Below are 17,056 nucleotides of genomic sequence, written 5' to 3' on the forward strand. Positions count from 1 at the left end.
CCAAGGCTTCTGCCTGTAATTTGCCCCTTGGAATGCTGTGAAACCTATAAACTTTATGAGAAAAGTCAGGAATTCGTACATTTTGAGAAGTTCAGGAGCATATAATTTTTACAAGGACAACTTCAAAGCGCTCTAGGATCTCAAAATTATCAGTTCACTGTATTTTCGGGGGTTTTATAAAGTATCAAACTCAAAAACTCATAGAAATCTGCAAGGGACCGCTTTAACAAGTTATAGGCGGAGTCTGACCTTACATTAGGGCAATTAATTCACAAATATGTTCTTATTTTGTCTAAAAGGTATCATGGACAACCAAAGACATTCCATAAATTTTACGGTAATCTTAATATTCCATTGTGTGTATGTGCACTTTTTCTCTATTATTATTATAATTTTTATAGATTTTACCGTTATTCCTATTATGGAATATATTTTTGTTGTATTTAATTTTGTTCATTGGGGATATAAAATATAACTATGTACTTGGTATTTCATAAAACTGTTTCCTTACCCTTAAAACTCGAGATTTGTATGGTGTATGTAAACTTTTTTGGTTGACTGTATATTTGCCAAAAGAAATTCTAATTGTTTTTTTATTTGTTACTTTCAACGGAAAAACATATAAATACAATTGATTATCATTACAAATGCAAAATATTCGTTTTTGTCGATTTTTTAAAAAAATCCATAATTACATTTTTTGTTCAACTCACCTTGATTTCTGATTTAAAAATAATTAAGTTATTGTTAACATACAAAGTAAAAAAGTATGAGCTTATGGTCTTTTAGCCAATGATCTTGTACTCCTTGTAATTATTCTTATATTAACTATAAGTAATAATTGTTAATACATAAATAAATAAAACCAAATAGGAGTTCAGATTATTTAAATTGGCTTTAATTAAAATATTATTTTATTTTTCTTCTTTAAAACATACCTTTTGTTTACAAATATCTTAATATAAAAACGAACAAAAAGCGGCAAAAATATAAACAATTAAAACAATATTTACTCTCATTATAAATTGTCTAAAATAAAAAATTGTGAATACTTTAAACATGTAGTAGGTCTGAAAATGCGAATAAAAATACGGATAGCGTTGCCTGCCTCTTGTCTCATACATATATATACTGTCAATTAATACTTAAGCCGATCTTAGAATACTAAATTAACTACAGGGCATTGGTAATGTTTGCAAAACCTATTTTAAGGAATGATCTTTGGTGATGCTTTAGGATGGATGGATCGACCCCCATCAAAATGAGGCAAGAATTTCGTTTCGTAAATAAAAGTCCTTTTTAAAATGGGTTTATGCTTAAAAACACAAATACGTCATTGTTATCGCGTTATGTACGTTTAGTAAGAAGTTCACCTAGCATTGACTATGATTTTAATACACATTTGGTTGGTTGCTTAAATTAAATATTAATATAAAATCGACAAACAAACAAAAAATATATATATATAATAAATATAGTATTGCAACGCAAGCATTGTTTGGTTTCAAAAAGAAAGGAGTATCTTGTTGTGTGCTTTAAATTGTTGTCTTCTTTTTGGTTATATTCTAATGAACTAATGCCTGAATGTTTGTTTTCTTAGCGACATCTTCAAGTTCTGCTGTTGTTGATGCCTTATTTACAATGTCTTGAGCTTGACTTGTTGTTGCTGTTAGCCTTGATGTTTCCTCTTCACCTGACACCAAATGACTGGTGGTATTTGCTGACAATTGCACTGTACTTTCGTCATCATTTTGTCCATATAAACGTTTGCTTTTTATTGTTTTCGATGCATAACGTTGTACAATTTCACTCGATGTCTGCTTAAATGTATCCGACATTAGTTTATGCACTTTCTCCATTAATTCGGGCAAATCATCCTTGGTCAGTCCTTTTGTACTTACGGCTGGCAATGTTGTTATGATAATGTTGCCAGCATTTAAGATTTTCTTCTTGTCATTCAGAAATGTGCAATAAGAGCTAAATACCACTGGCAAGATTGGGATTTGTTCATCTATGGCCATGTGAAAGGCACCTTTTTTGAAACTGTGCAATTCGCCAGTATTTCGCCGTGTTCCTTCGGGAAATACCCATAATTTGATATTTTGTTTCTTGATCTTGTGGTTGACTTGATTAAGTGTGTCTCTGGCCTTCTCACCCCTAACACGATCAATAAATATTAGACCGGCTAGCCAGGCAGCCAAACCAAACGGCCAAGCATAGAATAGTTCACGTTTAGCAACCACCGTACATTTGTTCATTACTGGCCAGATGTTAAACATTCCTGCAAAATAGATATAAGAAGGATTTTGTTGAACAACAAACAAGTTCGTTCGTTCACTTCATACCTAACACGTCAAGCGATGACTGATGATTTGCCACAATAATACAGGCTCGATCCTTTTCCAAATGTTCCTTTCCACGCAATTCCCATCGTAAGCCAATAAGGGTTGTTACCCGATGACAAAATGCACTCGCCCATCTGTGTAAAGGAAAAATAACGAGACAAAAATCAATAATTTTATTTAATTTTAATAATTAAGTTTGAGGTAGAAAAAATACATATGTATCACGGTGCTCTTGAAACAATTTTAAATGGAAGGTGCTTACACCTCGGAAGTTTTTGCAGATTCTGAAACTAAATGTTTATAGATGAGAAAAATCAAAAAATAAAAAAAATCGGCGGAGCGCTTTTTAAATAAATCGCGATTTAAGTTGACATTTTTAGGGGTTGTTTAGGTTCTCGCGATTTTGATTAGAAACAGCAAGTTCTATAAAATGGGACTAAAACAAATGTTGTAGCTATGAAAATTCTCTACAGGATTGACCTCTTTAATATTCTCGTAGGTTTTACCGTTTTTGAGATATAGAAGTTCAAATTGGGACAATTCAAATTCAATTCAATTCTGTATCGCCCCCTCATAGCCAGGCTTTGCTTTTGGAAAGTCCCCAGCCAAAGCTGTGATATTCGTCATTATCAGCCCAATTATGAACGGCCTCTCACCGTGAGTTTTCTCTTTCTCGCCTCCTCCCCTATTATAAACATCATATCGCCGTGAGTGATGTTATGTTCTCACTGTTCCCTTATTATAAACAACAAGAGGGTGAGCAAAACTCACGTTCGTGAAAAAATTAGCTATTACAAATGTAAAAAAGTGAGAAAAAGAGGCAAATTTCTGCTGAAATTTCTCACTACCGAAATCAAAGTGAGTTGAACAAAAAAATTTAAGTGTGAACATTTATTTTAAAAAATACGAATATTTTGTATCTGTAATGATAATTAATTGTATTTTAGGTTGAAAGTAACAAAAAATAATAAGAGATTTTTTATGTTGTGAGGTTATTGTTGACCTTTGGACGCTATTTTCTTTGGTTTTAATTTGGCTTGAGGTCAACTTAAAAATTTAAAAACAAATGGGCGTTTTTGTTTTTATTCTTATAAAAAGAAAGAAATATCATTATTATAAATTTCTACCATAATGTTTATAGTTGCATAAAACGAATGTTTTTGTTTTTTAAAGCTTAGGACATTGACCGCTAACATTTTTTCAGAGTTCTTTACGAATTCGGTCTGAATCTCTGAATTCTTTCAGAATTTGGTACAAAATTGGGTCTACCTTCAGTTCCAAGAATGGCATGTAACTATCCACTGGAGTTATATGACTAGGTTTGGCATCGCACCATTAAAAGACGCAGAGTGCTGTGCATGGTGCTATCAATATTTGCCTAAGAATTTAGACGACTGCAAAATCCCAAGTATAGTTGAGCAAAAACTAATCTGGTTTGTTGTGGACTTTATTCACACTATATTTGTTTACATTAGAACCTGCGACTATGTGAAAGCTATTCAAAACTACTTGAAATGCTTGTTGAGCAAGGGATTCTATCCAGTATGGTTGGGCTTCCCTCTCTAGAACGTGAAGATCATTCTTGATGGACCTAGTGTGTCGGGCCAACCCACCCAACGTTTTAGTTACGGTACTTGCTCGGGCATTACCGTGAGAGCCATCCCTATCTCACGGTAATGCCCGAGCAAGTACTGTAACTAAAACGTTGCCCGTGGTATGTATCAGTGAAGGAAGGCCTAAATCGAGTTTTCAGGTATGGACAGATCAAAAAGGTACATTCTGCATAAAGCGGCTCACAACTATACAAGGACCCAATCAGGAGCAACCCATGTCTGCAATTGTTATTCCTAGAGAGAGTAATGTACACGATTTGGATCTTTTGGGGTCGCAGTCTTGGAAAGAATGGGAGATGGTGCTACACACAACTTCCACTTCATTTCCTTGGTATTCCTCAGAATTTGCCATTTCTGTTATCACCCAAAATGCAACATTAAACATTTACTTATTGTAGCCATTTAATGACGTTTTTAAACGACATTTGTTCACTTTTTTACGATTTTCCAATAAATTTCACGAATTCTTCAGTGTAAATAAACAATTTTCACATATCTGCCAAAACAAAAGAACAGCTGTTACAGATGTTGCCATGTTGTTTTAATGTTGTATTTTTGTATCTTTTACCAATATCCATGTTCTTTTACAGTTGATTGTTAATAACTGACATTTTTCTTGCTAGAAATTTTTATTAATTTGAAAATTTATTTATTTTTTATACAAAAAATAAGAATTAATTAATCTCAAAGTTATTTGTGCAAAAAATGACGGTATGGCAACACAAATTATTATTTCAAGGGTTCACAAGTCGCGCCATTTTTTTCCATTTTCCGACTTGTCAACCCTTGTTCACTTTTTGTGCTTCTCCCTGCTCAATCATAATAGCTCGAGCAGGTGAAAGTGAACTGCAACTCACTTGTGAGTAGCTCCCTACGTGAAGATTCATAATCGCTATGTATAACTAAAATCAGAAACATGAAAATTTGGGGTTTATTTGCGACTATTGTGATATCTTCGTTGTTTGATCACCTACAAGAACCTACTTTACATCATTAGAAAGGTGATATTTTCTACTTTCATTGTTTTGCTTTTGGTATACCCCTTATATAATCTGAGATATTCGCTTTGGAAAAAAACGTTGTCTTTTGTGAAAAAAACATTGTCTCTTTATCCACATAAGTTTTTCGCCCATTCCGAACCCTAAATAGTATCCGACCATCACCAAAATCAATAGGCTTCTTTCCCTCCGGGACCCCCATCAACACCCAAAATTTCGTGACGATCCGATCAAAATTGCGACCTGTAGCGTGATTACAAGGTTTAGATGGACATACGGACGGACGGACTGACACACATAGCCAGATCGACTCAGCTCGTCGAGACATTCATTTTGATATATATAAGTATGGGTCTACGACCATTATTTCGATGCGTTACAAACTTTTTGGTCAAAACCAACTTATAATACCCTCCCCACATAGTGGTGTAGGGTATAATTAATCTGATTAGACGTCAACAGTAACCTATTAAATTTGTACCAAAATTGCCTATCATTTTACGAAAAAAGGACCACTCACAAAATGACAGCTCACTAAAGTATGCAATCCATAATTTGGTAAATTTAAAATTTCGGATCCTTCTCACATTTCTTGTTTCTCCCACTTCGTGGGGGAGCGTGGGAATGGGAAAAAACTTCCAGGGAATATTCGGAATAAATCTGTTTTTCATATATGTGGGACCTTTGGTCGGACTACCAATCCTTCTGATGCAGATCCATTCTTTGGAAAGTGTAATGAGCAATGGATCGATGCATAGAAAAGCTTCGTGCAATAACGGTCAATATGTATATGTAGGTTCACGATTTTTTATGTACATGTATTCTTTTGATTTTGGGAGTTTCAATATCCTTAGCATATTTTCATTGGTTTCCGTATTCTCTAAGTTCACCTCAAACAACAGCATTTTCTTTAGATTTCAATATGACGGATTGCTTTAAATGGTCAACCTTTTAATCAAATCAAGTCAATCAAATTTTAATGGCCCTTCAAAAAATCTATAATTTTATCGGCAAAAAATTATAATTGTTTTATATGTACTTGAAAGATTATAGCCACAGTGTTGATAATTTATATCTTAATAAGCATTCCGTCACTTTATAGTCTGTTATTATCGCAAGTAATAAATATCAGTTTGATTGATAGTTCGGAAATTGGAAGCACTAAAACACAACACAACTGTGAATTTCTTTTCCTATGGAGTTCTTAATAAAACATACAGCAATTAACAAAATACAATATCATATTTTTAGAGGCATGTTGTTGGAACCACGCTTATACACATATGTATTTTATTTTTTGTCATGTTAATAATTTACTATGAAATAAATGGGATTTTAATTATCGTAAATCATAAATCACGTTTCTTTTTGACAAACGACCATCACAAATATGGATTTCTTTTCCAATAAATGTAAATATGTAATAGAAACACACCCTAGACCCTCAACATTGACTTAGAAGATAGTTTGTCCGGTTGTGTATGTAAATCTTAAATAAAAATGGATATTTAAATCTTTTATATAAATAGCAATTAAATGTTTAGTAAACTTTGTATTTACAACAAGTTAATGTCAATGGATTTTGTTCCGTTACTAATAAATATAATTATAATGTCAAATCTTTTTAATATGTATTTAAATTTAAGCTAGGCTTCATGTTTCTGTTGAGGATTGGTTACAAAGAAATAAAAAAAAATATATATATATATATATAAAAATAAATACACTTCACAAAGTCTATTCGTTCAGAGTACAAAAATTTCAAATGTCCCTATTACAATATATTTTATTGCTTTAGTAAAAAGGTTAATTATCCATTTATCTACGCAATAAAAACCTGTCACTCTGTATGCTAATAAATGTAGTTATTAAATTGACAGTTTATGTGTAAATACCTTGTAATTGGGGACAAATTTCAAAATCCACATAAACGTATTTGACCATTAGCAGTTTATTTTGAATAATAACTTTTTAAAGTAACTATTAAATCTAAATACTTTTGTTGGTACAAAGTGAAATAAAATATGTTTTGTTAGGTGGCGTGGCTAAGAATATAGTCGACTAGAGCGTCCAAACATGTGTAATATTTTTTTGAACTTTCAAAAAGGGTTTACCTAGATTTATTCCTTGTAGCCAGAAATGTTATTATAATTTTTGCATTGTGAATGTCTTCATTCCTTAGTTCGTTCGTTTGTTTTTTTTATTTTTTTTTTTATTAATGTCAATAATGCCTCCCTCTATTTTTCTCTCTTTTTATCAATTCCACGACTTTTGTTTAACGAACTAATGTCTATTTTCTCCCCTTGTTTGCAAAAATAATAGTTTATTGTGGTAACAAAATGAACAGCCTTGTTTATAACGTCTGTGAGCATTGCGGACAGACATCTGGGAACATGGTCAACTGTTATTGATTTTCTCACACTTGATGTAAATTATAAATATTAAACTAAAATAAATTGTAAATAGTGTGGCACATTTCAATTAACACATTGTCATGGAATACTTACAGCAAATTGCGAACATCGCATGGACGAAACAGAAAGGCCGGTATCAGGATAATTGAATTGAGCGATACAATGCCATAGTAGATGAGAAATTTAAAATAATACCGAAAAATGTGACTCGACTCGTAGAGAAAAGGTAGCATTAGTAGCACAACCAGACCGAGCAGCTCAAGGTACGATGTCATCTTGTAAATATATTGGAGAAGTGTCTTTTGCACGTTTTCTTATTGTCAAAGGCGGCCTTCTGGCGTGTGGAGGGGAGCTTAAAAACGATACCCACAAGTACGTGCGTGAGCCAAATGTTGCCAATGTGGAATGTTGCCACAATCGAATGTAGCACGTCTTATTGATTTTGTTTTGTTCCGTTGTTGCTACCAAATTGTTATTTATTTCTTGAGTAACACGACTATGGAAAGAAAAAGAAAGAATTTGAGTAAATAATGAAAATGATTTATGAAGGTAGGATTGTAACAACGTTATTATTACGTTATTCATAACATCAGAACGATTTTAAGAGGATACCAGGACCGGTTAAATTGGTTTATGGCGATTTTGAGTCAATGTTATAATTTCGTTTGGCCAAAACTGCGGTTGAAATGGACAAAAAACTAAATTTTGGCTCAATTTCGAAAGAGGTTAGGGTATTTTCACGGGGTGTTTGGTTCTGAACCAAACTCGTAACTTCCGAATAAAATAAAACACTGTAAAAACACATTACATGTGAAAAATTAAAAATTCGATGGCAGAGAAGCCACTCCACAACCGATATGTCTGATGAGCTGCTACCAACAGCGAAACCACGCCATATAATGGAGGTTGTGTGGGTTAGAATCTTCGGCTTTCCTTTCTCACTTGCAAAAAATCTTCAATCATTAAACTCGACTCCAACGAGATAATAATTAAAATTGTAAGTTTTTTAATTTTCCTTAAAATTATAAGTTTTTTTCTTTACTAGAATATAGTAAAAACACAGTTATTTCCTATAACTCCCAAATTTTAAATTTTCGTAATTAGGACATCGAGATTTCTCTATGGTAAAAATATCAGATTTATACGACAGATATAGTTAAACTAGGAATAAGCCGTAAATCCGCCTTTTGCCCAAATAGGTAAGAAATTGTGTCCATCAGTCATTTTAGTACGTGCCGACAGGGTTTTTTTTTTTAATTTTGGGCCATTGTCTCAGGATATATTAACCTGCACCCGAAAAAAATGTACAGTTGTAATATCAGAGGACTACTCGTATGCAATAATCAAAACGATCCAAGAAAACTCCTTAAACTGCTTTTGTGCGAAAAAAGTTGGTCTTTTGCGGGGAAGTACAGGAAGGAGTAGATGGAGAAGGTCCATCATCGAATTTAAACTAATACCCGGTTTACATTTAGCCGGATTTAATAAACCCACTGGATTTCAAACGTCAATTCCATAGCGCAAACCTCAAATAAATCCTCATAAACGCCATACTCACTAGAGATTTTTGGCGAGTTAAACCTCTTTATGAGGATTTATTTGACGTATGCGCAATGGATTTGATATTTATAAAAAAAACATAGTATACATCATATAACCCATGGTAGAACAATATTAGGTAAGAGAAATACCCAGCTGATTGAACTGGACTGTAATGTTAGTGTCAAATTCCGTACGACATATTTGGTCTGTTCCAGTACTGCAAGAATCTACTAATTTTTACTATTTTTTTTCGATAACATAAAGAAAAAAATGTTATCGTAGTAAAAAATAGTAGCTTCTTGCAGTTTCTGGAACAGAGCATTTATATTTTTATTTCTATTATTAGGGATATTACATAGGGATATACATATACCTATATTTTGATGAAAAAATATATCATTTAGAAAAAAACTATTTCCCATAAAGTCTTCTTCATATTAATGGCATATAAGCTCCTCCAAGTCTGAACGACGTGCTGCATACTAAAATACCGCTTAGGGAGGCGGGAAAACATTTGTTAATATGTGTGGAATTCTGCTAAATTTGAAAATAAAAACGGAACGTGTCGAGTTTAGGGCCCTGTCCCGGATCTTGACTATATATATACCACAGATAGCCCTTGGGCACAAGCCCATACTTTCTGAGGTATTGGCCTTCAAAGTTCCACAATCATCAAATACATTTCTCATACCCATAAATTTTCTTTAGAAATTTAAATGCGTGGCCTGCTTTTCGCCGGGAGTTTAAGACTTTCACCTATGGACAGGGTCCAACACCGGCTACGTGGGTTAAATTTTCCCTTTAAAAATGGAAAGTTGTTCCAACACCCTCAAGATTCAGTCGAAATCTCCAGAGCTTTATAATGATACCCATATCGCCTTGGTATTTTCAGAAATTTAAAGGCCCCTATCAAAACACCGAAAATCGGGACGTACCCTTATATGGGGGGCTATACGTAAACGTTGTCCTATGTCGACAGTTGTTGGTGGAGTAGTATTGTGACTGCTTCTTCGGTAAAAAAATTTAGTTTTAACCCTGAAAATCGGGAGGTACGGTTATAGGAGGGCTATACCTAAACCTGAACCATTGTCGACAGTTTCTGTTGGAGGAAGTATGGACTTATCGTTGTACTCAGGACTCCAGGGGCTATTTGTGGAATATTGTATTGAATGTAAATAAATTGAAATTGAATATATATCATCAAGATCCGGGACCGGACCCTAAACTCGACTTATGCGAAAAAAACTAACGCCCTAATAAACATGAGCTTTTTTGGTTGCTAAAAACAAAAGATGCAAACACCTTCTCCTTTTTCAATCATTTTCCAGCAATCCCAAACATTTTTGCAAGAATTCTAATATCTCCGAGAAATTATCCATTTAGTGGAATGATATGAAAACATGCAAATTGAAAACTGAACAAATTTTCATTCATGTTTTTCAAAATATTCAATCAATAGTAAAAAAATTAGTTTTTTTTTTAAATTCCAATAATATATAGATAGTTCCTTGTTTACATATACCGATGACACTAAGAGGTAGTTTACACTATCTATCAATGTCATATGACACGAACAAAAAACCATTCCATATCTACCCACGGAGGCAATGTGGAGACGTAGTTTTTTAAATTTTTGCTGGTGTGGGCCCACATAGTAAATGGCGTAAGGAAAATTTCCAATATCGCACATATTAGCGAATATATAAAGATGGAAAATTTCATGTCATATGACATTTACATATAGTGTAAACTACCCCTAACATTACAAACAAAGACAAATTTCTATGTGGTTGTTGAGTTGTATTTGTTGTAGTATTTACTTTACCTTGTTTGTTCTACCATTAATATAACCCAACAAAATGTTCTAATGCAAACGCCGCTTAAGTTTAGCGAAAATTAAAGCCACCTAAAATAGTTTTCTTAGATATGGCAACAAAATTTCAGAAATTGGTTTTGTAAACATGTTTCACGACACATTCGCAACATTGAATTCAGTTCCTCTCTTGGTTTTTTTGCACATGCAAAAATGCCTCAATATTAAGAAAAAAAAGAAAAGAAAAACAAAAAACAGCGTAAAACAAAGAACGTGAAAATTGTTTTGTTTATTGAAATTGATTTCTATTCTTGAAGAAAGTGAATGCGCACTGAAGGACTTTAAGGACATTTTGTTATGCCGTCTTGTAAATTGCTTTTCATTACACACAATTTAATAACTTGTACCATTTTTTGTTTAAACACTCTTTTTAGAGGGGTGAGGGGTGGTGTGGAGGAGGACACTTGGACACTTCATTTTTTATTCTGGATGCATATTTCAATTGACGTTGTCGTGTATTCAATTCATTATTCACATCTGTCCAATTTGTAATAATTAATTTGTTGATTAATTGCAACAGAATTGTTCGGCGGCTATGTTTTACTTTAAATATTTTATACTTTACACATACTTTATTTACTATTTGTCCGCAGTTTTTCAATTCATCAATTCAACAAACTGCATTTTCTTCTTATTTTCGCGACGACTAAACGACCTGTCCTCCCTTGACGGTTTTTAATTATCATACTGAAGAACAAGAACATCAACCGTTTTTATTTGGCTCTATTTCTAGTGATGATAAGAGATAGTAAATGTGTACCTTTTTGTGATGGGTACATTACATTTTTGTCAATCTTATGTATATGATATCTGTTCCTTTACCAATAAGAATCTTCTTCAATTATGTTGTTACCGTTTGTTTCCTTTATACTTTAGCAATATTAACTATTTAAAAAAGTAAAATAATATACTTATTTGATCATTGTTTTCATTTGTTAAATTGTTTATTGGCAGGTCTTTCATTTAGTACCTCAAATAGTTTTGTACTTTTTACCATTAAAAACGCATCACAACTCGTAGTTAGGGTGGTTTTATAAGGGAGTGTCTGAGTTGCCAGATGCAAAAGTTATAGAGCATGACCTATTTAACAGGTCACGTAAAATGGCTGTATATCTAAAGTCCAATTTACATATGCACATTAAATGATTTCGTTTTACAAAATCCTAGAATCAAATGAAGTGCATTTACATCTGTTTTTTTTGCCTCATTTGCTTACGCACACAATCGCGCATACACACATATACAATAACACAAACACACGCACACAATATATTTATTTAGAAAAATAGGAATTTCAACACAAATGTGTATCAAATAACTTAAATTAATTCCAAAAACAAAAAAACATAATTTTTGCAAGTTGTTTAATCATTTATTTTCACTTTTGTCATCGTTTGAGTATTTTTGTTTTTCTACAACACAAACAAACAAAGACATCATAAAGCTGTAAACAGATACAACGTTTGATTAAAGTTTTGCGTTGGGCATCGATAAAAAAACAACAACAACAGGGCGACGACGACACCAAAGTCCAGCGTTTATCTGTTTGTCGGCATATATTTCAAATGAATTTGAATTTTTGGGCATCATGCCCAACAGTGTAAAAACGGCCAAAACGACACAAAACTTTAATCAAACGTTGTATCTGTTTACAGCTTAAAACAGTTGCATTTTTTGGTAGTTTATGACGAAAAAGCAGGGTTGCGCATAATAGTATGGTGTTTTCGTGCGTTGTTTAGAATAAATGGCGTAGCTATCGTTATTTATTTTTGTATGGTAAATGACGCAAAATGTTGCCTGTTTTAGCAAATAAATGACTAAACAGCTCTAAATGACGAAAAAGTTGCTAATGTAAATTGGACATAACATGCTTTATAAAACATGTTTCATTTAAAGCTGAAAACAGATACAACGTTTGATTAAAGTTTTGCGTTGGGCGTCGAGAAAAAAACAACAACAACAGGGCGACGACGATGCCAAAGTCCAGCGTTTATCTGTTTGCCGGCATATATTTCAAATGAATTTGAATTTTTCGGCATCATGCCCCACAGTGTAAAAACGGCCAAAACGACACAAAACTTTACCCAAACGTTGTATCTGTTTACAGCTTAAGTTGTCAATTTCACTTAATAGTAAGTTTACATTTACGAAATCCACCCGATTTCAACTGTCAATTATATTGCTTAAACGTCAAATGAAATTCAAAGAATTTCGAATGGGTTTTCATTTGACGTATACGCAAAGGAATTGACAGTTTAAATCGAGTGGATTTCGTAAAGGTAAACCAAGCATAAGATTGAATTCATAGAACATCTGTCAAATAAATAAGGAAAATTCGCAAAACACATGTTTTAAATGCACATGTAATATGCGTTTATCTAATACAAGAGTTTCGTTCCAGTACTTTTTTAATGAAAAAGTGTCAAAAGAGCAAACTGTCGAAAATGAGTTCCACATAAACATTTTTAAAAAATGTACGGGAACGGAAAAATGGCAGAAACGTCGAAAAACTATAAAGGTGTGAACAGAATGAAATACGCCGCTTTTTTCACGCTCAGATTCATGTAAAAGATTAAAGGCCAAGTACTGCCTAATTCAAATGCTGCCTAATTCATTTGAATTAGGTAGTACCTGGCCTATAAGCTGAAACCACATACAACGTTTGGTTAAAGTTTTGTGTCGTTTTGGCCGTTTTTACACTGTTGGGCATGATGCCGAAAAATTCAAATTCATTTGAAATATATGCCGACAAACAGATAAACGCTGGACTTTGGTGTCGTCGTCACCCTGTTGTTGTTGTTTTTTTCTCGACGCCCAACGCAAAACTTTAATCAAACGTTGTATCTGTTTTCAGCTTTAGTCTTTTACGTGAAACTGAGCGTGAAAAAGCGGCGCATTTCATTGTAGCTTTGTTCCAGAACTAAAAAGTTTTTGCAATTTTTACGACTTTTACACATTTTACCCGAAAACCCGTTCCCGAACACAAAAAAGTTGTAAAATGTTGACTTCTCTTTAAACAAAAATGTCGCTGAATTACGCTCTCTTCAAAAACTTTTTACTCGACATTTGAGCGTGTAAAAAAAAGTAACATGGTTGCCGGCGTCTGATTGACATTTGACATTTGTTCCATTTTTTTGACGTATTTTACATTTTTTCGTTCCCGAACTATTTCAAAAAACTTTTGTGTGAGAACAATTTTTTTGCAATTCTCTCTTTTACGAGTTTTACTATTAAAAAGTACGGGAACGAAGCTTTCTACCTTAACAAATGTCAAAGGCGGCGAATCAACCAATCAGAAGCCGGCAAACATGTTGCACATTTTTGCTCACCCAATTTTGTCGTGTAAAAGTTTCTAAAGATAAAGCTATTCAGCGCCATTTTTGTTGAAAGAGAAGTGAACATTTTGCAACTTTTTTGGTGTACGGGAAAGCATTTTGGGAAAAATGTGCAAAATGTTTTAAATGTGTAAAAACTCTTTAGTTCTGGAACGAAGCTAAGAACATAAAAAAAGTCTTCAAGCTGTCAAAGTGTTTGTTTACGTTTTCATACAATTAATTCACATTAATAAACATTTTGACAGATTAAAACCAAGAGGATGGCCAAGATATATTTGCCAGGTCACGTGAGAAGCACAGCAACAACTCTATTTTGGCCGAAAATTCGTGAAGATGTCAAAATCTTTGTTTACGTTTTCAAACAATTTATTCACAATAACAACAAATTTCACAGATTGAAACCTTGGTGGGATAAAAAGGTGTTACATCAAATCATGCAAAACGTCAAATTTGCTTACAATAATGCATTGCTGTGAATTGCTTGGTTACATTTTGTATGTGATTTTATTCACAATAAGGCATTTTGACAACTGGTATGGAGATCAGCTCCCAGTAAAATCTTCGATGACAAATCATGTGTTGAATCATGGGTGCAAGTGATCTGGCATGTCATCTTTTTGTCATTTTCACTCATGAATTTTATATGACCGTGACCCCCAAAGATGACGTTCTTTTTTGGGTCCTAAACATGTCATTTTAACCAATGCATTGACACCTCATTTTGACCAATGCTTTGACATGTCATTTTCACCCATGCTTTGACATGCCATTTTAACCAATGCTTAGACACGTCATTTTCACCAATGCTTTGACATGTCATTTCAACCAATGCTTTGACATGTCATTTTAACCAACCCTTTGGCATGTCATTTTCACCAATCCTTTGGCATGTCATCTTCACGTGTTCTTTGGAAAATGCTGTATTTAAGTAAAATTCATGACAAAAAAATTTCAAGAATGGAAAACAATGGCAACGAAATTGGCATCGATAAAAGGAAAATTCTAGGTAAATTATGAAAAAATCTATCGAAATATTGGCGAAACTGTAGGTAGAACATATTAGTCTATACATAGAGTGATAATTAACTATAAACAAGCCGGAATTTTTACGTCAAAACCCAGATCTGGGCATTATATAGGAGCCAAAACCTCACAATCTCAGCAGTATGCTTTGAAACGTAATGTTGTTGCAACCAAAATTTCGTAGCTAAGCCAAGTTCTTCTGCATTTTTGCTCAAATTGGGCTTCATGATGTTTAGGTAACCATACTTGTCCATTGTCGATTCAATAAATACAAGTTGGCCCACTCCAGAAGCTGCTACACACCCCAAACCAAAACAGCACCCTCGCCATTTTTTACAGTGTAAAAAAAGATTTTGTTTTTCAAGCGCTGTTCGAGCTTTCTCCAAACAGTTTGAAGTCCTTTCATTGCAAACATACAGAACATGCTTTCGTCCGAAAATATGACTAGATTCCGAAATACTGGAGGCTTGTTTATGTATTCATTAGCAAATTCAATAAGCTTATGCCTGTTCACTAGTGATATGTACGGCTTTCGCCGTGTGACTATACCGTGATATCCAGCTTTATGCAGTATTTTTCTGGCGGTTTGTGCACAAATACTTTTTTTGGATGCCATTATCACATTTTCAACAATTTTCGAAGTAATTATCGGACTGTTTGTTTTAACTATATTACTTATGTTACGCTCCTCCCGTTCTGATAATATTTTTGAACGTCCAAAACTGAGCTTTGACCGTCCAGATCTGGGCTTTGACTTCAAAATTCAGGCTTGTTTATAGTTAATTATCACTCCATGTATAGACTAATATGTTCTCCCTACAGTTTCGCCAATATTTCGATAGATTTTCCATAATTTGCATACTCAGTCAATCTCCACTTTTTGTACCGATCAAATGGGATGAGAGAATTTTGGACATACAAAATTGTTGCACAACAATTATTGAAAAAACACTGGATAAAAGCATATTTTCAATTATTTTTATTTCAGAATTCGTATTTTTTTTTTCAATTTTTGCCATTATTTAATTAAAAACACTTGTTTCTAACACATTCATGAAGTGGCAGTTCCATTGCACAATGGAGTCAATTGCACTGTCTTCTTAGAAATTTCCAACCACATCTGATGTTTTTCATATGGTCTGTTCCTTTACTTTTGAAAATGGTAAAACCGGCAAAAGTAGCAAAAGTTGTAATCTGCTTCCATATGAATTGTATGGTGTCTGAAGTAAAGGAACGCTTTTCGAGTAAAAAGTTGTAAAACTTGAAGATTCTTGCACGTAAAGGAACAGAGCAATAATTAGTAACATCTTCTGAATGTCTTTGATGTATAAAAGTGTAATTTATTTGATTAAATTTGTTGATTTTGCCTAAAAACACAAACACTTAAAATTTTCTCTTTGTTTTCACAACAATTAGGGCACACACGGTATGAAAAAGACCCTTCAGTGCTGCCAAATTCAAAGATTATTTTTCTTTCATTATGATCATCATTATTCATGATAGGAGGAATGTTCTCTCGAGAAAAATCTATTCCGCGAGAGTTGTATTCCGCAAGAATATTCATGATTGGGCTGATAATAACAAGATCTGTGATCATTAGTCCCGGCCCACACTAGCGTGAATTTCATTAAAAAATTTCCTGAAATTAGGCGTTCTTAAATCGAATTCCCCACTACAGCTATTTTATGATTCTACTCTACTATGGAAATCGATCTAGAGACGCATAATCTCATGCAATTTTTTCAATGAAATCACCCTAGTGTGGACCGGGACTTAAATTAAAGTCTATAACATCAACTATGTTAACATCAAATAAAGTTTTTGGAAGAAAATATAATATTTTATATGTAATTTAAAAAAAATTCGTCCGCTTCGTTTTCTTTGGTATTTTTGGTTTTATTTTTGTCTTTGGA

At 33.4% G+C, this 17,056-nt stretch overlaps 1 protein-coding gene across 3 annotated transcripts; it reads right to left on the minus strand.

Annotated features, from left to right (window-relative positions):
* Positions 1-876: 876 nt before the first annotated feature.
* Agpat1 (1-Acylglycerol-3-phosphate O-acyltransferase 1) lies at positions 877-11,510 on the minus strand. Of its 3 annotated transcripts, none has more exons than XM_073972224.1 (4): positions 11,357-11,510; positions 7,464-7,866; positions 2,346-2,479; positions 877-2,281 (listed from the first exon to the last, which is right to left on the minus strand). In XM_073972224.1, the coding sequence occupies exons 2-4, from the start codon at positions 7,643-7,645 to the stop codon at positions 1,566-1,568; spliced, it is 1,032 nt and encodes a 343-aa protein (XP_073828325.1). In that variant the 5' UTR covers positions 7,646-7,866; positions 11,357-11,510; the 3' UTR covers positions 877-1,565. The 3 variants fall into 3 exon arrangements, with proteins under 3 accessions (XP_073828325.1, XP_073828326.1, XP_073828327.1); XM_073972225.1 differs by having other exon boundaries at positions 11,133-11,474; XM_073972226.1 differs by having other exon boundaries at positions 10,738-11,474.
* Positions 11,511-17,056: the final 5,546 nt, after the last annotated feature.

Source organism: Musca autumnalis, unplaced genomic scaffold (genome assembly GCF_047663935.1).
Source record: "Musca autumnalis isolate F117 unplaced genomic scaffold, ASM4766393v1 scaffold_3, whole genome shotgun sequence".
Classification (NCBI taxonomy): Eukaryota; Metazoa; Arthropoda; class Insecta; order Diptera; family Muscidae; genus Musca; species Musca autumnalis.

Bases quoted from the DNA above. Each gene is read 5' to 3' on its own strand.
- Agpat1 (XM_073972224.1), bottom strand. From the start codon at position 7,645: ATGACATCGTACCTTGAGCTGCTCGGTCTGGTTGTGCTACTAATGCTA. The intron at 2,480-7,463 runs GTAAGTATTCCA...TCCTTTACACAG, and splicing joins TGCGATGTTCGCAATTTGCT to ATGGGCGAGTGCATTTTGTC. The intron at 2,282-2,345 runs GTATGAAGTGAA...TCTATTTTGCAG, and splicing joins GTCATCGCTTGACGTGTTAG to GAATGTTTAACATCTGGCCA.